This window comes from Pinus tabuliformis, chromosome 8 (genome assembly GCF_031772625.1).
Source record: "Pinus tabuliformis cultivar Carrire ecotype Pingquan chromosome 8, CPIR1, whole genome shotgun sequence".
Taxonomy (NCBI): domain Eukaryota; kingdom Viridiplantae; phylum Streptophyta; class Pinopsida; order Pinales; family Pinaceae; genus Pinus; species Pinus tabuliformis.
Window position 1 is genome coordinate 680,034,727 of NC_142294.1, and position 26,914 is coordinate 680,061,640.

Below are 26,914 nucleotides of genomic sequence, written 5' to 3' on the forward strand. Positions count from 1 at the left end.
GTGACATTTCTTACGCCTTTCATGGGATATTTTGAATTATCTCCAAGAACAATTTCCAGGTTGGTTTCCTCCTCTATCAGATTATAAAGAGCTTCTTTGTAACTAGTGAAGTGCCTTGAGGCACCACTATCAATAAGCCAATTTCCCAGCAAGTCTGGGGGAGCAATAGTAGATAGAACAGCTGGTAGATAATATTCATCTTTCTTATTGTTAATAGTGTTAGATTCATACCTGGAATTTCTTGCCTTCTTGAATGGTTGTCCTCTTCCTTGATTTCCGACACTTCTTTTACCTCTGCCATTTGACCTGCCACTCCTTTGATTGCCTTGAGAGGGATTTTGATCATCGTCCCGATGTGAGTCCCTTTTATCAGGGCACTCCCTTGCATAGTGACCCGTTTTATTGCAATTGTAACATCGTCCTTTTCTTCCACCCTTAGGTCCTGCCTTTCCTTTGAATTTAGCCCTGAAATTGTTTCTTCTTTTAGTATGAGAAGTAAAGGTAGAGGGATGACCTTTAAGTATGGGCATTTCTTGCTCTTCCATCCTCGTTTTTTCTTGAATGCATCTGGCCATTAATTCCTCAAATCCAGGAATTACGTTATTGTTGAGAAGAGTAGTCCTGAATATATACCATTCAGATGGTAGTCCTCCAAGAGTTGTGAGTGTCATTTCCCTGTCAGGAATTACTTCCCCAATAGATAGGAGATCGTTCTTGATCTCGGTGATCCGTAAGAAATATGCTTGCATACTCTGATCTTTGCCCTTCTTGATTTCCTTTAGCTTATTTCTAAGAAACAAGACTTGATTTGCATCATTAACTTTAAATAAACTCACCAGTCTATCGTAGATTTCCTTGGAGGTGTTCAAATCGGAAACATAGGCCACCAAGCGCTTGTCGAAAGTGTCTCGGATCTTCCTTGCTTTGACTTCCCCCTTGGTCCATTTGTTCCTAGCAGTAGCGGATGCATTTGATGGAGGCTCAACAATTCCGCCTCTCACATGGTCCAACACTTCCTGTTCTTCTAATGTTAGATCGAGAGACATCTTCCATCCGTGATAGTTAGACTTCTCACGGAGTTTGTCTTTAGCAGGGAAGTGTGTTGAGGACCCCATGATTTATTTCAGATAGCCTTGCCAACCTTCTCTTTGGTGATTGCTCTTGCTCTTGCTTGGGCTTTGTCTTCACCTCAAGTCCGATACCATGTTAAATTACGGTATCTTCTATGCTTAGAGCAATTTACTTATTTTTCTTCTTATTAGCCACATATTAGCAATCACATATACTTTAAGTGCAGATAGAACATTAAATGATCAACATAAAACAAGCCAAGACAAGAGACGCAAGATGTGGCAGCTAGCCAGGGACAAACCCTAATGCGGGGAAACCCTTTGATCAAATCTTCTTTTATCTTCAATAGTTTAGCAGAGAGAAATAGTACAAAATCTGAATTCTGTAATTTTATATCAGCCGCAGCAAACCCTAGATCAACAAAGTCAAACTTGGTCAAACTAGCTGAAATTGACCTCTAAAATACTTGGTCAATTTTTGGTCAACTTGTCCTCAAACAACTTGAAGAGACAGCCCTTGAACAACCCCAAAAGTTCAGTCAATTTGCAGATTTTTGAAGTCAACTGTAGCCCTAAACTAGGGCAGTCAATACTGGTCAAACTAGAGGTTAGATCACCTCGATTTTCGTGCCAAAAATTGCGACCTGCCTAGGAGAGGCAACCACACCCAATCCGCACTTCTGGAAGGTCAACGCTTGGTCAACGTTGGTCAAAGAGATGACCTGCTGCCCTAGCGTCCTTCTTTCTGCATCTTCCTTGCCCTAGGACATCTTCCTTTCAACCACACGTGTGAGAGAGAGAGGCTCCTTTTATGCGTAGGAGAGAGAGAGAGAAGAAGAGTGAATTGAATTGTCCAAATGAGGAGAATGCTCCTTGTATTTATATGCAAACGTTGAGGTTGAATAGACATCATTGTTGGGCTTCTGAGCCTACATAAGTTTGCTGGCCGACCTTGACAATTTGTCCATAATCAAAATAAATTCATATCTCCATAAATACTTATCGGAATCAAATGATCTTTAGATCAATCCTACACCTCTCAGTGAGAGGAATCCAAGAAAAATATCAGAAGCCATAAATAAGGTGATCCACATGGAGTTTGTCCCTAGTTGTCAATTTTAACAAATATAAGGGTAAATGATATTCTAGAGAAGCAAAAGATAAATAGTTTTATCTATGCCATGGAAGCTGATATCGATGGTATGAAAGCATATTGGAAGAAAGGCATGGAAGATTTGAAGAAAGATATGGAAGGTTTGAAGGAAGGTGGGACAATGCTGCTACAATAAAGGGCTCCTAATGACGGAAAGGATCAAGAAACGTCAAAAGAAGAGGATATACGCCGGGAACCAATCGTAGAGAAAGAACAAATGAATCTGACCATATCTTGTATTGCAATGGTAGGAATTACCACTCCTCAAACTCTCAAGATAGAAGGACATATGAAGAAGAAGAAGGTTCAAGTAGTGAAATATCAAGAAGAAAAGTATCAAGAAACATCACAAGAAAATGATACTCAACAGGGACCAACCCCAGAGAAAGAAGAAATGAATCTGACCATATCTTGTAATGCATTGGTCAGAATTACCACTCCTCAAACAATAAAGATAGAAGGACATATCAATAAGAAAAAGGTAATAGTGTTGATTGATTCGGGTAGTACCCATAATTTTATTCATTGTAAGATAGCCAAGGAATTGAATTGCTTCCTATATCCAACACCAGAGTGTCAAGTGACAGTTGTAAGTGGAGGAACCATAAATTGCTCTGGAAAGTGCCATAATATCAAGCTATCCATGGGAGAATATGTATTGAATAGCCCAATGCTTTCCATTCCAATGGGTGGTGCTGATGTTGTACTAGGAGTCCAATGGCTACAATCTTTGGGTACGATAGCTTTTAATTTTGAAGAAATTTTCATGAAATTTTCTTCGGAAGGAAAGGAAGTTGAATTAAGGGGTATTGCAGGGAAACCAGGAAAGATAATCAGCTCTAACGGAATGACAAAGCTTCTAAAGAAAGAACAATGAGGCGTAATTGCACAATTATGTTCGCTAATGGTTCCCACATCGAAATCATCTTTTTCCCAGATCTCCAAAAAGTCTTGGACAATCATTCCAAGGTATTTGAGACTCCCAAAGGTCTCCCACGTATTCGTGATCATGATCATGCCATTCATATTTCGGGAAGTGTTCCTCCAAACATCAGGCCTTATAGATATCCATATTCCCAAAGGAGTGAAATTGAACATATGGTTGCAGAAATGGTAGAGGTTGGTATAATTATCCAACCAAATTTGATAAACAAAGAAAGGGATGAATGGAAGAATGGCAAAGCAAGGTGGGAAGTCATTCAAAAGTTGCCGAAGATCCCATTTCCAATAATATTGCAACCTAAGTCACATGACACGAGGACACGAGACACGGAGGACACGTAAATACGATTATTCAATACGAAACGCAGTGACCTGGAAACAGGACACAGGGGACACGTTTTATATATATTTAATAATATATATATATATATACCGAAATATAGTTTTTTATCCATATTAAATTGCAGGTTGCAGCTTATCTAATCAAATTAAAATATAATTACTTCTCAAAGTTCATAGTTCACTTTAAAAATAAATAGAATCAAAATTTACAACTTACAAGCACATAAGAAACTAAGTAGTAAGTACTTACTACTAATTATAAATTTAGAACTTAGATATTAAAACCATAAATGCATATTTTCCATTAAGTCATCAAAATCAAAATGTATCACTGTTCAGTGTTTACAATGTACATAGATAGATCATAGTAATGCAGGCTGATTTAAATTACAGTTAAACTTTTGATTGCTCTTCCAACATAATATGGGGTAGTTTGTATCATTTCAATCATAAAACATGCAAATGAAGGCAACACTTATGTTATAATCATGAAATATTTCCAGACAGTGAATGGGCAGTGAGTATGGTATATCCACAACACTTAAATATTGGGGAAATATACCAGCCTTAAGGCTCATTTTACCACAGTAATTCAAGAGCAGATTTGTAATCAATGACATTAGTGAGCAGTGAACTGATACAAGCACATTTACCACAGTAATCTAGGACAAATTGTTACCATGAATAGTATGTTATCAAGAGTGTAATCACCACAATTAGTCAGTGATGTAATGATGAATTTCCAGCAGTGAAAGGTAGATTCAGGGAGCAGTGAACAGTACTTACAATTGAATGAAATGCACCAGCGTGACATGCCAGAGGTCTATTGTCAAACAATGATGAGATCATGTGATAATAGAGTGATATGATAAAGTTAGCAGCCAATCAGCATGCCTATAGTGCTCTAAACAAAGTCAAGACACCAACATTCAAACCGCAGTCCAATGGCTAATCTTGCAATGCTCCAACTGACAAACTGCATGAAATAGATAGTGAACAAAGGCATCCACAGTGAAGTTTAAAGAAAGATAATATATGTTAGGATTCAAAGTTTTGTCAACTGTGTTACCATCAGACAATGATGCACAGTACCCCAAACACTGGTCAAGATAACTGAAGTGTAAACAGAGCTTACCCACAATGAAACAACTAACCACTGAGGTCACGGTGAATGTTATTTAAGATCATGAAGAAACCATAAATTCTGCAGAAACTGTGCTTAAACCTTCAAAGGGTATGGGAATTGGTAGCACTATATGTTAAGTCATTGGGACTTGTAGCATCAATTTAGTTTGAGTCTTCTAACTCTTCAACGTATTGAAGGACAACTATCTAGAAGAAGCTTTCAAAATGCGAAACTTGCTACAAGAATTTCTTAAGAAACATGGTGTACGATGTCCAACAATACTTGGCCTTAGAGAACATATTTTTACGGGCAGGTGAGTCTCTTATGATGTCAATATTACAGTTTCATAGGCTGAAGTTTTTGTTATATTTCAAGATTCAAATTGAAGGGAGTTTAACTGGAATTGGAACAATAGAATCTGTTTCACTGTTGAGAGGTATTTTAGATGCCAGATCCACCAAAAACAATGCAATATGAATCATGATGATCCCATAAAATGAACAGCAAAATGGAGCGTATTTGTGGCTAAGAACCATATAAACAATTTTATGCTATTATTATGAACCACAAAATTTTATTCCATTGCCAAGCAAACTATATGTGTTCCACAAAATTAAAGGAAATCATTGACCAATAGATAAGTTAATTTGAACACGGGTTTAGGGGTTCCGGTTCACTGGTTTACGGGCCGGTCTTGAACGCTGCACAGCAATCGGCACGGGCACCAGCCGCACCACAATCTGCTCCAGACTCCAAATTCAGTGCTAACTTCAAACACCCTGCTCCACACGACAGCTCCAGACAGCACAGGACGAAAATAACTAGGAAAAATCTATCGCGCGGGCTTTAAATTACATTTTTTGTAGGGTACGTATTCAACTGGTCGAAATACGTTAGGGCCACGTTTTCTACCAACGAAATACGCGTTTTCGAAATTCTGGACACGATGAAAACTAGAGAATACGTATTAAATTTTCCTGGACACGATAAAAACCATATTCGACACGTATTGGGGCCGTTTTCGTGTCCAATACGTAAAATACGGGACACAGGACCCTGGATGACGTGTCCTGTGACTTAGATTGCAACTCATTTCCAACAATATTGCTAGAACTTGACAAGGAAGGAAAAATCATATTGGACCTTGAAACATTTACAGAACCGAGAAGTCGACAACTACGAAATCGATCAATTTCAGAGTATCTCATCAAGTGGAAGAACTTACCCGCTGAAGATTCCACATGGAAGGATGATAATTTTATACAGAGGCATCCAGAACTACTCAAGCGTTGAGGACAACACTTTTTGAAGGAGAGGGGCATGTTAGGTCCCTATACTACTAGTGTAATCCCTTATTACTATTAGTGCAACCCCCTTATTATATTGTTGTGCCCATGTAGTACACATATTGTTATTATTGTGCTCCATAGAAGTCCAATATTGTTATTGTTGTGCCCTTACATTATTATTGTTATGTCGGCTCTGATTATATTATGACCCCTTAGAATCCTATATATAGAAATGAGGTCTTGTCATTTGTATCATCCAAGAATTGTTCATTTGTGTAATGTAAAGGAGGTTTCCCCCTCGAAGAGGCTTATTTCTAAGGCATTGATCTATCTTTTCTATTTTTTTGTGAGTTGGTTTCATAACAAATACAAATAATATTGATTAAAAAAAGTGTATCGTTAGTAGCTCCAACTTTGCAAAACCACGATATATGCCCTGAGACATTGAATGATTGGTTATGAACATTTGAATTACTTTTGCTGCTACACATATTTCATTAATCCATTCAATGTCAGCAATCTTGGCAAACATAAGGTTCAATGAATGTACTCCACATGGAGTCCAAAAGATGTGATCATATCGACCCTCCACAATCAAACTTGTAGCTCTACAAACCTGTGCATTGTCTGTAATGACTTGGACAAGATTATGTGGCCCCACACCTTCTATTGCATCAATAAGAATTGTGGATATGAAAGATACATCTTTCTCTATTCCACTGCAATTAACAACCTTCAAAAACATTGCCCCTTAGGGGCATATTGCAATAACATTAATTAATGGGTGGTTTCTTTGGTCTCTCTATCCATCAGAAATGATGGACACCCCTGTGTCTGCCCGTGTATCCCGGATTGACTGTAACTATTTATCCACAAATTGTATCTTTGATATCAACAAAGTAATGCAAACCTTTTCATATCTAGGGCTCTTGTGTTATTTTGGCACTTCATTAACCGCCTTAATAAGGGGAACACACCAAATTGAATGCTGGCCCGTTTGCATAGATGCAACGAGTTACATGTTCATCCGCTGTGTCTCTACCTTGATTATTGAAAGTTGGTTCAAGAGGGCCTAAAGTGGGCATTTTATTAGTTGTGGCAGCAAGGCCTAGATGGCAATGGAGGCCTAGTTGTAGAGCTTTGCACAAGGTGTTTTCCCTTAGCAAACTTCCTATCAGCAACATCTTGCAAAGATGCATAGAATTTAATTTTTGCAGGACTCAAACCTTAGCCAAGTTTTCCATTTGCATCTTTTGGCCTGGAGCATACTTGCATCCCTGTGTTAGTTTGTCGAGCGTTTAAACCACCTCTGAGATTTTTTCCAATAATCTCCACATACTGCCATAAATGAGACTTTGAGTCTGTTTTGATGTTTTTCCTTTCACTCTGTTGTGATGGTTCCATTTCCATAGGTTGTAGGTTATAGTGTGTGATTGCGTATATGAGAAAATCGAAAATTCAAACCATTATGATTAAACAAAATTAAAAGTTAAAATACATAAAAATTAAAAATTTAAGTACATAAAAATTTAAAATTTAAAATACCAAGAGGCTCTACTGTGAATACATCCAATATTGAATATATTATAATATTGTATTATAAATAATTATAATTTACATTATTCAACATTCTTATTATTTCTTATCATATACATGTATATAAGCCTCCTGAGAAATAATTTTAAATAATTATAATTTAAACATATAATATAACTTATAAGAAATAATGTGCATTACAGCCACAGGAATTTAAATATGCATTACAGCCACGTATTTAAATAATTAATGTGAAATTTATTGTTTAATTTAATGTGGCTTTTTAAATTATACAGGTGTTTAATAATTTCAATAACATTAAGCATTGGTATTATAATTTAAACATATAATGTAAGAAATTCAAATAATTTACTAAGACATACATTCACCCCTCGAACCAATGATTACGACCAGTGTTGGGCATGAGTTTTTCTAATAAAACAGAGTTCAAAACGCAATCAAATTTGTCTTGGATGTCTAATGCCTTGAATGTATGTTAAGGGGAAAAATATGGTTAAACGAAAGCCAAGTATTGTGGTTGCACATTGGCATGAATATATGTTGAATGGCAAAGATAAGGTTGAACCAAAACCAAGTGTTGTGATTGCATATTCAAACGACAACTCACATTACTTATTGTTATCAAAATGGAACTTATGTCATTTTTTCCACTGTTTGACTTACAACTAGTAACAAAAATTAATGTTACATTATAATACCCTTACTCTGCCCTTATCCCTTCAATTTTTTTTTGGCGCTCTGTGATTTAAATTTTAATTGATTATAAATTTATACAACACTAAACAAAGAGAAGGGTGGCGGATTCCATGGACAAAGGGTCAAAAGATGGACGGATGGATGGACACATGGAGGTTTAAAAAAAACCCATTTGATATCATAAGTTATGTCATTCCAAATCTGAGTGCTCAATGGGGTTGTTGCCTAGAGAATGCCAAATCCTTGTTTGTTGCCGCTTGCGCTGTTGCTATTTGAAATCGAGCAAGCACTGACAAACTCATGGGACAAAGCAAAAGGGACTACTGCATCGAATTAAAAACATCAAAAGAAACCTAAAATTAAAAACCACACTGCAATTAATTTGAAATCCAGTCTTTTTTACACAAGATCCATTTCCTGAAGTAGGGATCTGTTTCTGAAAGTCGGGATCCATTTCCAACAAACAGGGATCCACCACATTGATGTTTCTTGGATGGATCAAGGTGGATCCGGATTGGATCCGTGGATCCTTGACCCTCGCATGCCGAATTCAGTAACAATATATATATATATATATATATATATATATATATATATAGATATATTCCATGAAACTTTAATTTGGGGAAGTTTTGTAGGCACTTTATTATATTCCATGAATGGTACTTTTTGCTGCAAAATTTAGCAGGTTATGTGAGGGGGTTCTCATGGCGAGAGCTAGACCTTGTAGCAATAAGGAGGGAAGATTGTAACTGTTACCTCAACAATCTCCCTCTCGCTGTTAAGTAGAGTTTCACCACAAGGGAGGCTTCCCTGTATTCACTTATAGGAATATTCTAGATAGAGGGCTCTAGGTGATGTAGATAGACAAGGTTTTCTTTTTATTTATAAAGGAGCAATGTGTACCAACCCTTGACTAGCTAAACACTACTACAAGGTAGGGCTTTTTGATATGCAGTGATAAAGGTATACTTAGACATGTAGAAGTTATAGAAAGGTTTTATCTAATGATCAGATTAACAAAAGAACAAGATAAACCCTCAAATGGGCTTCTAGTTGAAGCTTGGCTAGGGTTTAGGGTTTCTAGAGCACAAAATAGCTAGGGAAAAATGACATCAACCCTTTTTTCCCTTGGAAAAAATCGTAATTTTATTCATAAGACAAAATTACATTTTGTAGATGCTAAGAAGCATATGCATATGGTCTATTTATGTTTTCACAGAAACCAGACAACAACCAATAAAAAATAAAAGATAAAATACTATTCTTTTCTCCCTTTCTTTTTCTCCACCTTTCGCCAACCTCCAGTGTTGGGGATGGCTGTTACAATGGATAGCGGGTTTTCGTTTGTATTTATGGGAGAGTCTTTGTCAGAATTAGATCCTTCTGATCCATGAGTTCGCTTGTTGCCCGATATTTCCATTCCTGTTGGCTAGGATTCTAGTTGCTGCAGGGGGTTGCTGGGGTCTTCCTCTTCCTTTAGTGTGCTGTTCTAGACTTTTTGATCATCCATTTCTGCTTTATTCTCTGCTGTGTCTGCTTCTTCATCCAAGGGGGCTGTATATTGCCATCCTTTTGGCTTTCTTTGTTGCTTCTTGTTCCATTTGGGGATTTGTTTTGCTTGTGGACAGGCGTTATGGAGGTGGCCTGTTTGTAGACATCCACGGCATCAGAATGCTGTATTTTCGTAATCTAAAGGTTGTGTCCACTGTGTATTATTGAAATTCAGTGTTATACTTCCTGGTAATCCTTGGCTAAGATCTACTTCAACACATATTCTGGCGAAAGTAAATATTCCCCTTGTAAGTCTGTCCCCATCAATCTTTAGGAACTTTCCCAGAGTGTTCCCTATGGCGATTAATACATTATGATGCCAGAAGTGTAGTGGAAGGTTGTGCAGCCTGACCCAAACTGGCATCTTTGATACCACCATTGTGTTAGCATCGAATTCTGGAAACCAAGGGGTCATGAAGAGCCCTGCATTTCCCCAGAACCATGGTCCCTTATTGAGGATGTGTTCCCTTTCCTGTTCTGTTTTGAATCTGACTATGAAAAACCCCTTGGGGCATAAGTATATTTCGCAGTTTGGTGACCATGTATCATATATCCATTGGTGCAAAACATCAGATTTGGGCCAAAATCCATTGAATTTGCATATAACTGATTTGGAGTAGAGATCTGAGTACAAATTATTTACCTCAGGCATTGCGATGGTGAGAGCAGGATTCTCAGTTTTTTGTTCTACAATGTAGGGCCCAGGAAGCTCAGGCATTGTTGTTGGTTTGGTTTGTGCTTTTCCCTTACCTTTGACGGCATCCTTAAAGGAGCTTGTGCTCTTTGAGCTGGTTCCAGAACATCCACCCCGCAGGCGGAGATTGATTATGATGGTCGAGTCTATGGTTATGTTATAATCCTGAAGGGTGTAGTTATCCTGTAAATTGAGACCCGTGTAGATCAGATTTTGCCTATATGTTGGTATACCAAGGTGGTTTTGTATTTTATACCTTAGATCCTGGATCCTGCTCCCCTTCCAAATCCTCTAGCAAAAATGCCCGCCTTCCAATGTTTTGATGAATATTTGTATAAGATCCGCCTCGGTAGGGTGTGGATCCGTCTGAGAAAGGGCTCGATCTGTTGCCCAGGTGTCCAGATCTGAGCATATCAGAGCTCTGTCAGGTTCTTGCATCGCCAGATCTGGGCTAGCTGATGGATCTTCTAGCCTTGCGGTGTTCAGTGTTGTGTCGTTCTGCATTGAAACGCTGCTATCGATGAAGTTTGCCCCCATCTTTGCTTTGCCGCGCACCTTCGCCAGTTCCTTCCTGTCTTCGAGTTGTGGGAACCCTCAGATCTGAAAATATTGATTTAGATCTGGCCATTTCAGGGGGCAATCTGCTACATAGATTCCTGGTTGAGGGGGGTTTGACCATATCGGAGCCCAATCGGTTGCAATGTGCACCAGATCTAGGGTGCGATTACGAAACCCCAAGGAATCAATCAGATCCGGTATCCCTAGGAAATTTGCCTGCCCCGTAAGATGACTTGTAAGAATAACCTTGGCCCCGTTGCCGATCGAGTGCTTGATGGTGGGAACAGCGACCCTGATACGCATATCATCGGTGATGTTCTGATTTTCATCGAGGGGGACCTTCAAATTGACCCGGACATAACCCTTCTTGCCCTTAAGATCGGGTTCCTTCAAATCCCCGACTCTCTTCTTGGCCATGGAGACAACTCCTCGGCAGCTCCTGCCATTGTTGGCGCCACCAACCTGCGCTGCGACAGCGGAGACAAGATCATTCTCAGAGGCAAACAGGTTAGAAGCGGCGCCCAATCCGAGCCTGGACTTGACCTCCAGCAGGGAGGAAGCAATAGAACGGAGCCAGTAGGAGAAGAGGTGGACCCTGATCTAGATCCAATGGCGAGGCGGGCCACAGGAGAAGAAGTGGGCTGCAATGAAATGACATCAACCCTATTTAGGGAAGTTTATAATTTTCAAGGCTAGGGCCCTTGAAAAGCCTTAGAAGTTTGCCTTACAAAGCCTAGGAGATATAAAAGAAGAGAAAATATTTTAGTTTGAATGATTTTTGATCAACACAACTTTAGCCATTGCCTACTCCTACTTGGGCAAATGGAGTTTTAGGGAAAATTTTCAAGGAAAAGGAAAATTGATTGTAGTAAGGGGGGATATTTTTACTCTTGTAAAACTCTAGCTATCCTTTTTGCAAGGGAAAATTTTTAATAGAAGACTCACATTAGGAGTTCCTGTATGGTTTTCAAGGAATTATATTTTTACATGCAACATTTTGCCAAGCTTTCCAATAAAAAATACACTTTTAATGATGGAACATTTAGAAACCCTAGCATATATTTATGTACATGCGAAATATAGAAAGATCAACAATAAACTTACAAATTCATCCAAGAAAATCCTTCTTTCAATCCCGAAAAGACATCTCTGGTGCAATAATCAATCTCCAATAGCAAAATTCTCCATAAAATCACATCTTTACCAAGTAGCGAAAAAGACTAAGGCGATTTGCACTCTAGAAAGGAGAGCCGACTTCACATGTGTGATGATGAAAAGAGCGAGTGAAGGGATCTTCTATTTATATGAAGTCTATCTCTTCACTTTCGAAAATATTAGTCCGCAAGCCCAAAAACAAGTTTGACTTTGAGTGTTTGACAAGACAAGGGGTTACATGCTAACCCCATAGCTCAAATCAATAAAATAATGCCATAAAATCCCACACATGTGGGTCGATGTCCTCCAAAAGCATGATTTCATGTCCTTTTTGGGCCATAGATGCTATATAAATGCATGGGATGGGTCAACTATAGGTCTTGAGGGGAGACCTCAAGAAATGTCTCAAAGTGCCTCCATGTTCAAAAATGATGTTGAAATCTTGGTAGTTTGGAAGGTATTTATGAGTGGAGAAAATCCATAAAAGGAGAGCTTGTGGGCAAGATATCCAAAGTTTGGGGTTTTGACCCAAAGGAATGGGCTTGGAACCCAAAATAATAAGATTTATATTCTAATTAATTGTTAAATATTTGAGTGAGAAACACACCTTAATGGACCAAGGGGTTCCTTAAGTGACACATGGAAAACTATATATACTAGCCAAAGGAGAGGCTAAATATTACATCAAGTGAGAAGGACTTCACTTGTGTGGAGGAGGCTAGAAGGACTTAGCCTAGGCAAGCAAAGGAGTCACATACAACCCTAGGAGTTGCAACCAGCTAAAAGAGGTCGAGTTTCTATGTCCAGGATAGCAAAGGGATCTGCTACCAAGGAAGAAAGAGGTCGAGTATTGCTAGGGCAACCGCTGACCCAAAAGAAGAAGCCACAACCAGGTTTTGGTAGCTGTTGCGGTGGGCTGAGCCCTAGATCGAGGGTAGTAATGTTGGTTAGGCTGGCCACAAGTCTAGAAGGGAGGTTCTATAGCAAGAAGGGCCGTAGAGCTAGGATTGAGGTCTATAATAGACCAGATAAGGGTATGTTATGGTGTATTAGGGCTGGTTTCAGCTTGCATGGCCTGGACTATGCTAGAAAGGTGGCCGTAACTTAGACAATGGTTGAACCAATGTTTTAAAAATTGGAACCAGTGACCGGACCGGTCCACCTAATGAACCGGGTTTCGGACTGGAACCGGTTGAACAGGCATTGGTAAGCTCTAAATGAACGATTTAAAAAAATACATTAAATAATTATTTTTTAATGAAAAAAACTATTTTTAAGATTTAAAACCATGATTCCAAGCCAATAGAAACAAAATATGCAAGGTTGCTCATCTATATACCATGTAAAGGTGAATATATCAAAATGGCATCAAGTGCAATACATATCCGCAACGAAATACATAATCAATGAGGCTCTAAATGGTCTCTAGAGTCCGAAAACAATGCTCTAAGCTATGGGGTCACTGAACTACTACAAGTCTACATATCAGTGATCAACAACATGATCACTCCTCATCATGATCAAACTCATCACCACTACTAGACAAGAGATCATCAACACGAGCTACATAAATAATATGCCTCCGAGTTTGAGGACTCCTAAAACTCCTCTACAACTTTAGTAGTAGCAAAAATAGACATCAAAACTACAAATCACTGATCAACATGGTCACTTATGAAACTCATCATTGATTCAATGCTACTAGAAATACATAAACATCATCAAAAAGATATACATGAACATCATCTTGCTCAAAGTCTTGAGGCTTGGATTGCTCAACTTTATAACATGATAGAAATTGAAAAGGTTTAACATGCCTAACCAATGATTTTGGTTTGAGTGAAGGGTTCATCTCCTCAACCTTATAATGTGGTAGAAAAAGATTAGCATGCCTAACTAGTTGTTTTCCTTTGAGTGAAGGGTGCATTCTTGTTAAGGCCATTGTAGAGTTCAACAATCAGTGCCACAAACATCAACAAAGTTCAACAATTGATGCCACCATGATCAAGGTTCTTAAAGGGCTTCATGCTCTTGATCAAATGCCAATCTCATACCCTCACGCATGATAGAATCAAATGGAAACATTGCAAACCCCCAAACCATGAAATCCTGAAAATCATTAAGTCCGCTGAATTTTGAGTGAAATCTAAAATTCTAGTTTCTCCATATGAAATCCAACGAGGTCAAAACCACTCTCAAACATCCTGAGTCATTTCATGGTAATGTTAAAAGTTTAAGTAAAAAGATGAAAATGAAAATTAAAGGAAATGTCACTTTTACTTTAAGAATTTAACATTACCATTAATTGCCAACATTGTTAGGGTTGAGATGTGTCAGGAAAATGAGAGGGTAAGCATGTTTTTCTTAGAAGGACTATTTTTGGAGGAAAACAACCCCAAATTTCCCTCAAACCAGCTTCAAAACTCACAAAAATGCATTTTGTAGGGGTTATAGTTGCCCTAGCAATAAACCGGCCGGTTTAGGACAAAACAGGTTGGTTTGGCCACAAACCAGCCGGTTCCATACTAAACCGGTCGGTTAGGGAAAAAAACAGGTGAAATCAGGAGGTAAACCAGGGTTTTAAGCTAGTTTGACTCGGTGGGCTTGCTAACCGGCCGGTTTGACTGGTTACTAGTTCAGACCGGCCGGTTTTGCTGAACAATGGGGGCTGAAGGTTGGTGAGGGTAAGCCAAGGCCTACAGGAGGGCAACCAAGGCCTAGAACGACTGGACAAAGGTTGCTGTAGTTGGCCGTGTCCAAGAGGAGGCATATTAGGGCTGTTATTGCAGCTCAGAGGTTTGGTTAGGGTAAGTTAAGCCCTACAATAGGGGACAACAAGAAGTTTGTGACCTGGACATGTGAGCCAAAGGACTGGTAGAAGGCAGCAAGGTAGCCATAGGCATAAAGGATCTGGCCAAGGCTACAGGAACGCTGGACAGCTGTCTGCTGGAGCAGACCATGTGGACAAAAGAACTCTGTAGCAACAGAAAGAAGTCTGCTACAACAAGGTAGAACAAGGATGATATGAGGACTGTTTGCTAAAGGAACAAGCCCAGGTAAGTCAAGTTCATGTTGGTTGTATTTTGTAGGGGAAGGACAACTGCTTGTATTTATAGTTGGGCAAATGAGGACCTAAAAGAATTGGCCTCAACCTTGTTGTATTGGTCAAAGGACTCACTGTGTATATTAGCATTGCACTGGGGTTTGTAAAGGGCCATGATCCCTAGTATGGGAGCCCTAAGGTTTTCTTATTGAAGGACTAATAAGGAACATGTTTTGGGCAGAAAAATATTGTGTACAGTTATTGATCTCATTGTTGTTATATTTTGTTGTGCAAAGTTGTTTTTTGTTGGGCATCTCTAGTGTGTTTGTGTTCCTTGCTAGGGCATATAGTAGACCTAGGGTCAATGTTGCACGAAGCGGGAGCGAAGCGGAAGCGTTTTTTGGAAGCGGAAGCGCAGAAGCATCATTTTCCAAAAATCTAGGAAGCGAAGCGTCCGCGGAAGCGTTTGCTATATATATATATATTTTTATATTTTTTTGCATTTATACTCGAAACAAACATCCCAAATAGCAAATTAATTGTAGAAGACATGAAAACATGCATATTTTTGCATAAATCAAGATAGATATGGCATCCATTGTACATTAATGATTAATTATTCGAGCATCAACCATTTAAAATCTAGATTCTTCTCCTCTTGTCTAGCCTTTGCCTCTACCTCGATTGTCTAGGGATATTAGTCAACATTGCCCAATTTTTATCAAACTACCTAACTCAAGACTTAAAATATGGTAGAAAAAGCTTAAGATGCTTGATCGATGATTTTGACTTGATTGAAAGGTAATTTTTTGCTAAGGGCGTGCCACAAACAAAGGAGTTCAACAATTAACACCACCAACACTAGGTACATATAGGGCTTGGTGCTCTTGATTAAATGCTAATCGCATACCTTCATACTTGATATAATCTAATGAAATGCCACAATCCCATTGATCCTGAATTCCTGAAAACTATTAAGTCTGCTGAATTTTGAATAGGATATGAAATTCTATTTTCTCCATATGAAGTCCAATGAGGCTGGAACCACTCTCAAACATCCTGAGTCATTTCATGGTAATGTTAAAAATTTAAGTAAAAGGATGAAAATGAAAAATAAAGGAGAATGTCACTTTTACTTTAAGAATTTAACATTACCATGAGGGAGCATCTGCTATATTTATATTTTTTTTGCCTTCATTCGTCACCCTAACCCAAGGTGGACCCACCCCCAACAAGCAAACTCACCAAAAATAAAAATAAAAATTGAAAAAAAAAACGATTTTCTAAACGCTTTTCCGGAAGCTTTTCCAGAAGCGTACGGAAAGCGTACGGAAGCGTACGCTTCCCCCTCCGAAGCGCCACGCTTCCGACGCCCGAAGCGCCGTACGAAGCGCGCTTCGGAAGCGCCACGCTTCCAAAAAGTCGAGGAAGCGGCAAAAAATGCCGAAGCGGCGCTTCCGAATTCGGAAGTGCCGCTTCCGACCAAGCTTCCTAGGCGCTTCCGTACGGGACGCGCTTCAGGGCTTGGAACCGTGGGGGGGGGGGGGGCGCTTCGTGCAACACTGCCTAGGGTGCATGGAAATTCCAACAAACCATGCTTTTGGTTCCCTACACCACCCTCTCAAGGGCTAGATGGGTGACATGGCACTATCTCTCTTTAGCATTGGTGCTCCAAGTGTGAGTACAAGTCCTCCCTTGTTATCCTAGCAATGACCATTATCATTTGGACTCTAGATCAGGCAACACCCATCAAACAATGTCAATCCTAGCCTGGTGGTGTCCTTGGTCCGTTAGGTACAACATCAAGTAAATCCAACACCAAGCTCTCTAGAAGGTGCAAAACGACTTGGGCACATTCTGTAGTGTAGTGATGTAATGTGCTTGCCTCAGTTGTTGTGTGAAGAACCACCTAGCAAAACCATCTCAAGATCAAGTGAAAGCCACCAATCATTAAGGACAATGACCATACATGAATCATAGTGGGCCATACTTAATTGTTAAGGGCATAATAACACTTCAAACTAAGATCACCTTCCAATATCTAACTAGACCAAGTCTTGTAAAAAGAGTTTTGTACTTGTGTTAGGTATCGCTAGATGGTTAACCCTATTAGGTATTTCCATCCCCTTAGGGGAAGTGACATATCCTAGGTCAACCCTTCAATCCAAAGGTGCTTGTGATAATAGTGGCAATGGATGGAAAATACTTTGAGGAAAGGTGCCATGGCCATGGGACCAACTACTGGAGGTCCATCATCTTGAGTGTATAGATGTAAGGAGAGAGCAGTCATGGAGGCATGAGTTACTCCTTTCCTCAACTTGCCTTTTCCACCATTGTGGTGTGCATTTTACTTTTTGATAATGCTTTGAATAGGAACATAACTTAGGAGCCCAAGCTTGCTTTTAATGATTTAGCATTTATTTGCCCCTTAATGATGAGTCAGTTTATCACTCATCAAGGTTGGGACATGCAAGAGTTGCTTTATTATATGATGGAGCATCAAGTGCTTAAGGAATTGGGTGATGCTAATGAGGGGGGTAGAGCTTATGCTAGGCTTTTTCCCACACACTAATTAATATCTTAGCGATCTTTTGCAATTTAACTTTTCTTTTCTTTTGTTGTGACCATTTTATGCTATTATCCTTTTTTCATCCGCACCAACGTCTAGGAAAATTTGTTTGGCCTAGACTCAAGGATGATGAGCATAATAGGGTGCCATTCCAATGAACCAATGACCACAAGCCTGAAGAATGGAGATGAAAATTGGGAAACGATGGAAAGTGGTAAGTATGGAATAAATGGACACACAACTTCAATCCAAGTCTCCCAAGTAGTGCCCTTCTTATAACCATAAGGCCTTAGAGGATGTCCCACGAGATTAGGGTCAAAAACTAACCTCCCTGGTAAAGTGAGAGAACATGTTTACAGTCAAGATTGGTCAATCATGCAGATCACCCCTTAATCCATGTTAGAATGCCCAAAACATTAAGTAAAAGAAAATGATTGCAAGATGGTTAAAGTACTTGTTGAATGATGACCCACCTTCTTTCAAGATGAGTGCCAGATGGTGAGAGGTATATGGTCGATGCAAATGGTGGAGGATCATGGCATATCATCATGCACTAAGCAATGTAGGGTTGCTGGTTGGGAGGTTTTCCAAAGAAGGATAACATATTTTCTCCTATAGGGTTACCCAATTTTTGGTGGGTAACAATACCCAGGGTAAATGCCAACTGGTGGATAACATGTATGCCTAACTCTAAGGGATGCAGGTGGATTTGAACACGTGACTTCCTTGGCCAATATAGCTTTGGCATGGCAAGTCAAACCACTTGAACTAACCCTTGGAGCTTATATATGAATCTGTTTTAACTTTTTTCCCAAGGGAAAATTTGCAAATTTGATTATCAAGATGTTGTCAAAAGTTACATTCAGAAAGATGTCAAGAGCATCACATTAAAAATTGAAAACATCATTGGAAGTCTTTCCACTTGTCATATATTGAATCTATCACTTGTCATGGTATTTAGCCTCATATTTTTGATAAAAATATATACAAAAATAAAGAGGCCAAAGCCTTTGGAAACCACTTAGAGATATGATAACTACGGTCATCAAACATCTCTTTAAGGGAGGGTTTTAGCAGTTGGAAAATTTCTAGGTTTTTGCTGTTCGTAATTTTTTTTTTCAATGGGCAATTTATTTTCCTTGTTGGGAAAGCCATTGTACATTGAAGATAATTTATTAATGAAACAACAAATTTTAAGGGAGGAATTTGTGTGTGTGCACTGTGCATGTGTATGAGATTGGTGTTATTTTTGCTTCCATTGTTTTATGTTTTATATTATATTTATTTGTTAAGAATCTTAGTAGTGCTTTTATTTAGTAAATCTGTTGTTAATAAATTTACATCAAGTGATTTGCTAGGTAATAAATTGTCAATAGTTGGGGTTAGTAAAATTAACATGGTATTAGAGATTTGTCTCTAATAGGGAGGCCAATCTAAGTATTGCACAGTAACCAATCTATGGAAGTCGAGGTTGTAGGAGTATTGTATAGGAATCACTATAGTAGTTCGTACAAAGGGAGATCGTATAGGTGTCAAGAGTTTCGTACGAGTGCACAAGTAGGTGACTGCTGACGATAAAAACTGCTATATGCAACAAAGTGACGTGGTAGTAGTTGAACAAAGTTTGGAAGTATGCTATAGTACATGCAACGACCATACCTATGTATAAGGATTCAGTTGTAGTACTATAGAGGAGTGTAGGTGATGATAGTTGGTATGATAGTCAACAATATGTAGAGCACAAAAGGCAATCGTACAACACACATGATAGTCATACAACATGCAGGGGAGTTTGTACATCCTGGGCAGGCTTGTATAATGTGTAGGGCAGGGCCATTCATAAACCAGGACAATCATACAATGTGCCGGGCAAGCCGTACAAGTGTGGGTAGGACTGTACAAAGCACAAAATAGGGAGGTACAACCATTGGAACATTTCAAATCAACCAACAAATTGGTGAAGATCATATTTTAGAGGGCAAGAGGAAGGTTGTTCTAATCAAGGATTTGGTAAATTTAAATGTGTAGGTGTTTTAAAGGACCAAAACTTAGATCTAGAAAGATTTGTAGTAGATCTATTGGATACACAAGGAGACATTAGTAGATCTATAAACCAACCACATTATCATTCTTGTGGTTGCTAGAAGGAATTAACATGGGGCTGAAAGTTATTAGATTTAGTAATGGCAACAACTAGTCGTAGGTTTGAAGATCAGTTTGATGGAGCATGTAACTTCCTGTCTTGGAAGGTGAGGGTGACCTTGCTTTTGAAGGAGCATGACCTCTGAGAGTTTGCAGGAAAGCTCATTCATAAATTAATTGACCTAGTTGACAAGGTGGCTCATGAAAATGACATTAGAGCCCAAAGGGTTATCATGGATGTTGTGAAGGGTCATTTGATCCCTCACTTGGTGGATAAGGAGTTGGTCAGGGAGATGTTCAAAGCTCTAGTGGACTCGTTTTAGGGTGACAACATAAACATGAAGATGAACTTGAGAAACAAGCTCAAATCCATCTAGATGTCAAAATCTGATAACGTTACCAGTCATTTCATGAGGATCAATTGGATACATATCAACCTGTAGCCATTGGGGGGAAGTGGAGGGCGTAGAGCTCGTAAATGCGACAATGAATGCTTTTCCCAAGTCATGGGAACCATTTATCAAGGGAGTTTTGCGCTTGGGAAAAACTTTCAAATTGGGAGAGGCTCTAGGATAATTGCACCCAGGAAGAGTGTAAGTCCAACAAACAAGGAGATTGAGAGGAACCTAGCCTAGGTCAGTTTGGCCAAGAAGGGCACAGGGAATGGTTCCATGGGTAACAATGAAGGATCACAACCAGGGAAGAAGGGCTTGAGCAAGCTCAACTGCTTCATTTGCCACAAGAATGGGCACTATGCATCACAGTTTCTAGAGAAGAAGAAAGAGAAGGGCGTTGAAATTATGTAGTTGCGGTCGGTATTAAAGTCAACAAGGCCAAACAAAAATAAAATAGTATTTTACTGTTCATATCGAACCATTTTGACAAGTCGACCCCACCTCTTGAATGGGTTTGACCCTTGGTCAAAACCAACATGGCTTGACTCATATATATTGACATTTGTACCTCCTCTTTTGGCACCTCATCAACTTGGATTTGTTCAACAAGAAGCATTCTATTCACACGTGTGAAGGAGAAGAAAGACACTTGAAGTTGACCAATGAAGTTTGACCATCTTCATATCTGTTTGACTAATTTTGAATTGGCAAATTCCGGGCTGCTTTGACTTGAATCTTTGATTGGTTATTGGTTTGAATGTTCTGAGCATCTTTGGCTGAATGTTGATCAAATTTTTGGGTAGAATTTTGGATGTTGACTGAATCTATTTGACCAAGGTTGACCGCAGTCAACTATGACAGTTTGACCAAAATTTCTGAGGGAGTTGTAGGGCTGAAATTTGGCCTCTTTGATCGGGGTTGACTAGGAGCAGCAGACGCTGAAATTTGGCTTGTTGACCAGATTTGACTAGCTAAACAGAAGTTGATTTTTTTCTCTCCTTTGACCAGTTTTGAGTTGGAATATGGTGTTGTCAATTTGACTTTGTTTTGACTGAAAAATTCAGATGTACATTTGATTGCATTGGACAAATTTCTCCCAAGAAAAGATTGTTGGGTTTTTCCTTGGTTAGGGTTTTCCCAGGATATATTTTGTGTCTTTTGGGCATCATTGTTTTATTGTGATCTCTACTGCCCTATTGTATTCATGGTTGAAATTTTCTGAAGTGTAATTGCTTAATGATATGGAATGTGTTAAAGATATAATTGTATCATTGGAAGTAATTATTTGGTAGAAAATTGTGCTCATCTTAATTGCCTTTAAAATCAAGAAAGGGGAAGTCGCAATATACAACACTGTCAACAAAGGTACAACTTGATGAGTTTGCAGTGAAGTTCGGGGACTTCTCATTGGTATTCTGTCTATCTACCAGCACCATCAATAAGAGTGCTTGGTACTTGGACAATGGTGCATCACACCATATGACAGAAGCATGTGACCTGTTTAGTGGTATGATGGAGAAATTCTCAAGGGTTCATGCGGAGCTTGGTGATGATGCTAAGTATCTAGTGAAGGGAGAGAGAACCATTAAGTTCAAGCTCGATTCAAGTGGAACAGTGGAAATAAAGAATGTGCTGTATGTAACAGGACTGAAGAAGAGCTTGTTTTCAGTCTTATTGATCAAGGACAGAGGCATGGCTGCTTGGGAGTGGAATCAAGAGCAGGGAGCGACATTTTCAAAAGCTCCAGGGTCGGGAGCAATTTTGGGAGCGAATTTTATATAATATATATTTTTATATATTTTGATGCATATGTGCCAACAAAAGCATATAGAATGATGAATTAGTGATAAAAAACATAAAAACATGGGTTAAAGCATATAACATCATTCATCTAGTAGCTATAATCTTCATCAACCACCGGTCCACAAATTACAAGTTCTCATTTATATAGCATGTAAGGGTGAACATAACCAGAATAGCATTGAGTGCAATCCATCTTTGAACCGAAAATACATCAACAAACAGGGTCTAGATCGCCTCTAGCATTCAAAAAACTCATGCTACAACAAGTACCTACATAGCATCAAAATCATTGCCTATTGTTAATTTTAGTTAACAATGGCATGTTCTATGCTTAACACAATTTACTTCAATGTTCCTTAGTAGCCCAATAACAATTTTCAATTTCCAATAGAAATCACAATAATCACATTGACAGTGAAAGCAGATAGAACATGAAACAAAATGCAGAAGACAAGCCAAGACAAGAGGACACCAGATTTGGCAGATGCCAGGGAAAAACCACAATGTGGGGAAAACTCTTTGATCAATTTTTCTTATTATTAAATCAAAAGTTTAGCAGAGAGAGAGAGTACAAAAGTCAAATTGACTTGTCCAATACAAAGTCAAAACAACCCTGTGAATTTCTGCAGTCAACTGCAGTCAAACTTCAGCCCTAACCCGAAACTCAACGCTGCTCAAAACAACATCAAATTGTCCTCAAAGAAACTCGGTCTTCCTCTGTCAAACTCGGCCTGGTCAGGAGGACAAATTCAGCCCAAAATAGCTCGGTCAAAGGAGAGAGAAAACTGTTGTAATTTTTTTGCCGTCAATCAACAGTCAACCCTGAAGTCAACGCAGGTCAATCAACCCATAATTTCTCGGTTTTTTGTGCTCAAAGATGTGGCTTAGAAAAATTGAACTTTTGACCCCAAAAACGCAGTCAAACTTGGTCAACAAACCCTCGGTCAATGCTGGTCAAACCTGTCCCAGAACTCTGAAATTTCGGCTTGTAATTCTGCCTAGAAAACTCCTCCTCCTTGCCACACGTGTGAGAGAGAGAAGCTTCCCAATAGCCGTATGAACCAATCAAATGAAGATAGAGAAGATTGTGTGAGTGATGAATGTGCCAAATGAGGTCTGAGGTCTCTTGTATTTATACAATTCGTTGTGGGTGAGGAGACACATCCATTGGGCTTCTTGAGCCTACATGATGATGAGGCTGACTTGAACAATTTGCACATGTGAGGGCATAATTTCAAAATCACACTTAAGCTTGTCCGAATGAGATGATCTTTATGTCAATCTTGGACCTCTCGAAAAGAGGAATCTAATGCAATCATCATCTCTATCAAATAAGCTGTCCCAAGGTGGAATTCGTCCATAGTTTCCAATTTTAACACTCCCTCTCAACTAGGAGAATTCCACCTGCCAATCCATCTGTGGTCATCATGCCATCTTGTCGTCATGTACCATCTCTATCATTTCATCTCTGCTCTGCTGAACCATGAAGTAATAATGAAAAATAATTGATCAAGAGAGTCACAAGATCTTACCACTCTCCACTGACAAAAGTCAGTCCAGAGGTAGAACCTCAAATGATTCTCAAGAAGCTGGGATTCTATAACAGCAATCAATATCTTATTATTAATGCAATTATAAGGACTACAATACCATTGTAGATGGACTACAATGGCTTCTTTTGCGCCTTCACACTCACATTATGTGTTCACACATGTCACATGTATGACTATATAACCTTGACCAGTGTTTCCCTCATGTAGTAATACTTGACTAGTGTTTTCGTCATGTAGTCAAACCCACATACAGAAGAATCACTCCCAGGCAATGTGCCTGACCTTTGCCTAGAATAGCTCTTACACACTTTTCCATGGAAGGAATCTGTCATTAGCTGTGTAATGAGTCCATCATTAATCTCTGATAGCTGTGTAAGACAGATCTGTCATAACCTTACAGTAAACCAAAAGTAGACGATTGCAAGTGGCATAAGTATAAGGAATCTATCATTGGGGGGTAAGGGAATCTCTCCCACACGGCACACCCATCTGCAAGGAATTGCCTGCAAGGTTCATGCGCCCTCTTCTAAGAACTACAAACAACCAAAAATTAACATCCTCGTGATGGACACCAAGTTATTTATTCATGACAATTTCATCCCCAAGGTTTTGGGTGCAAATTCAAGGGTTTGTCTTCAGGTCTTCTTGTTGGGGACTATTAGTGCCCTGACATTTCTATGCCAACCAACAAATATAGCACAGTCCATAGAAACGTGGAATTGGTTTTCTTTTAAGTTTTTGTCTAAGACCAAATATCATGACTAAGAAAAACTTTAAACTTCCAACATTTGTCAACCATGACATTAAAACTAAATATATGATTACGAAAAACCTTAAAATTCCAATATTTTCAACCATGACATTAAAAATTAAATATTGTGACTACAAATATTAAACAACTTAAAAATCAACACCTAAATCAAAAGGAGTTATTCTATCAAGAACATTATATATATTTACATATATTTTAAGGTTAAAACTATAGCTTATTTGAGATCTTAGCCTAAGATAACTTGACCCATTGCAACGAAAACTTAATCAACCATCAAATTAAAATATCCCCTTTTCTATGGAACATTAAAGTTACAACATTTTTCTAACTATGGTCTATAAAGTCGTAATAATACATAATGGCATGACAATATCTCTGTATAATTTAAAAAATTAACATTGAATCCAAATATTTGTTTACTTTTAATAAAAAGACACATTTTATTAGATTAAACGAGGGAAGTCTTGGAATACTTGATTATATTAAATTCGATTCCTGGTCTAAATCTGAATAAACAGCTTTCTGGCATTCTAAACTGGCCATCTTTGAAGACCTGAAAGTGTGTTGATATGCATATTTCAGTTGGAATATGCTGACATGTGTTCAGTTGAGGAGGTGTTGTTGCTGCTTGATCATGCAGCTCATTTTGTGCATTGGCATGTGAACAACTTAATTTGGCCTTCTTTCTAATTGCTCGCTCTAGGATCATAAATTATTCTGAATGCTTATTCAATCTGCAATGATAATTGGTTTAATGGAATTCCTCTTTCCTGTCTTCTTATTTCCATTGGACTCCCTTTTCCAGGTTTTTTTTTTTTGGGTCTGGAGTTGTTTTCCTGGATTTTTATTCTTATTGTAGATTTCCTTATAGGAAGCACAAGGGCAATTCCATACAGGTTTCATGCAGTAGTAATGACTTTTACTGCTGAATTCTTTTTTGCGTTCAGATTAAAGCATGCTATCATAGGGCACATAGGTAAAATACTTTCGTGTGAAGTGTTATAAGTAAAACGAGAGAAGTGATGTTGTGTTTGCTTCCACTTGCAGTGTCTTGAAGAAATAGATGAAAGATTTCAAAACCAGAAGTTGCTTGCAGCGGGAAGCAATGTGACTTAGAAGTTGGTTTTTCCTGGTATGTGGCAGCTCTGTTGCTGCTGACAAATCTTGCAGAGAACTGATTGCCTTCTTCTCTGCAGTATTGCACTATTCACAATTTCACAAACATATTTGTGGTATTATTCACAATGATGGCATTTGTTTAATGTGTTACCTCTTTTAGTCTGATGATTTTTATTGAATGATCAGTACTATATAGTCTAGATTCTTGTCTCATTGTAAAAATGGCATTGAATACATACATATTCATTTCGAGAAAGTTTGTGTGTTCTTTTGTGGCCTATCAAAGCATTCTAATTCATTGTTTAATCTAAAAGTGTGTACTTTGTTATTGAACACAATATTTTTCCTTTTTCATCGAGATATCCAAATACACATGGTTTTGTTGTGGATAAAATTATTCAGTGCACACTTTGTAAGAAAATCCTTTGTATGTATGTGCCGTTTACAGTCAGTGCATGTAAGTGAACTCGTTTGTTGATGTTCAATATTTGTTTAATAGGATATTGATTTTGTTACTGGCAACCAAAGTTTATCAGAACCAGAATTGGCACCAAAGTTGATCGAGGGTTAGAGAGGGACTGAACCATAAGTAGTTGAGGGGCAGACTGGGACTGGTCTGGGGATGGCCAGAAAACTGTGGTTAAAGTACGAGTCACCTAAAAAATAGATATAATCTACAATATATATATATATATATGTAAAGTTTACTCTATATAGCATGTAAGAGTGAGAGTAACAAAAGGACACTTCATGCAATTAATATATGAAACAATTTGCATAGACATCATGTCTGTAAATGATCTTTGGAGTCCAAAAAACCATGATTCAACAACAAACAAACTACATACCACCAAATTGCCCCCTACACTGGGATCCTCATCATCACTTCGTTGTTCTCCAAGGATCGTACTAGTGCTTTGATCTTCTAGTGTTGCTTGGCTCAAAGTTTATCAACCCCTAGTCATTAACCTCAATTGCTGTTGGTTGAGTTTTCACAATCTTTTTGAAGGAGAAATCAATATCCTCGAAGACAATGGGATCTGCATTATTGTTTGTTTATAGCAACTAGTTTCGCTTCAGTCCAAGATTGTATTTCCCTAAGACAAAATCATTCAACTGTTGTTCCAAACATTTTTCTTTCCTTTTTTGATATTTTGGCACCCAAATTTTTCGAGTGTTGGTCCAACTTAGGATTTGCTAGTTTGGCTAGTTCCAATCGTAACTGGATTCTTCTCTGATTCAGGCATCATCCCTTGTGAACCACTCTAGATCGACCAACCGCATTTTCATTTTCTAGTTTTTGCTATTTAGTAGAAATACAGTGAAGCATTCCTAGAGGTTAATGTTTATGTTGTTTATATTGGGATACTCTAATACAAAGA

General features: G+C 38.5%; 1 protein-coding gene across 2 annotated transcripts in view; it reads left to right on the plus strand.

Moving 5' to 3' along the window:
* The window catches only part of LOC149237414 (syntaxin-71-like), a 91,742-nt gene extending 65,856 nt beyond the window's left edge, over positions 1–25,886 (plus strand). For both annotated transcript variants that reach the window (XM_089372648.1, XM_089372649.1), the window contains one exon: positions 25,461–25,886. In XM_089372648.1, the coding sequence (XP_089228774.1) occupies positions 25,461–25,476 (16 nt within the window). In that variant the 3' untranslated portion in view covers positions 25,477–25,886. The remainder of the gene's footprint in view (positions 1–25,460) is intronic.
* The last annotated feature ends 1,028 nt before the right edge of the window (positions 25,887–26,914 follow it).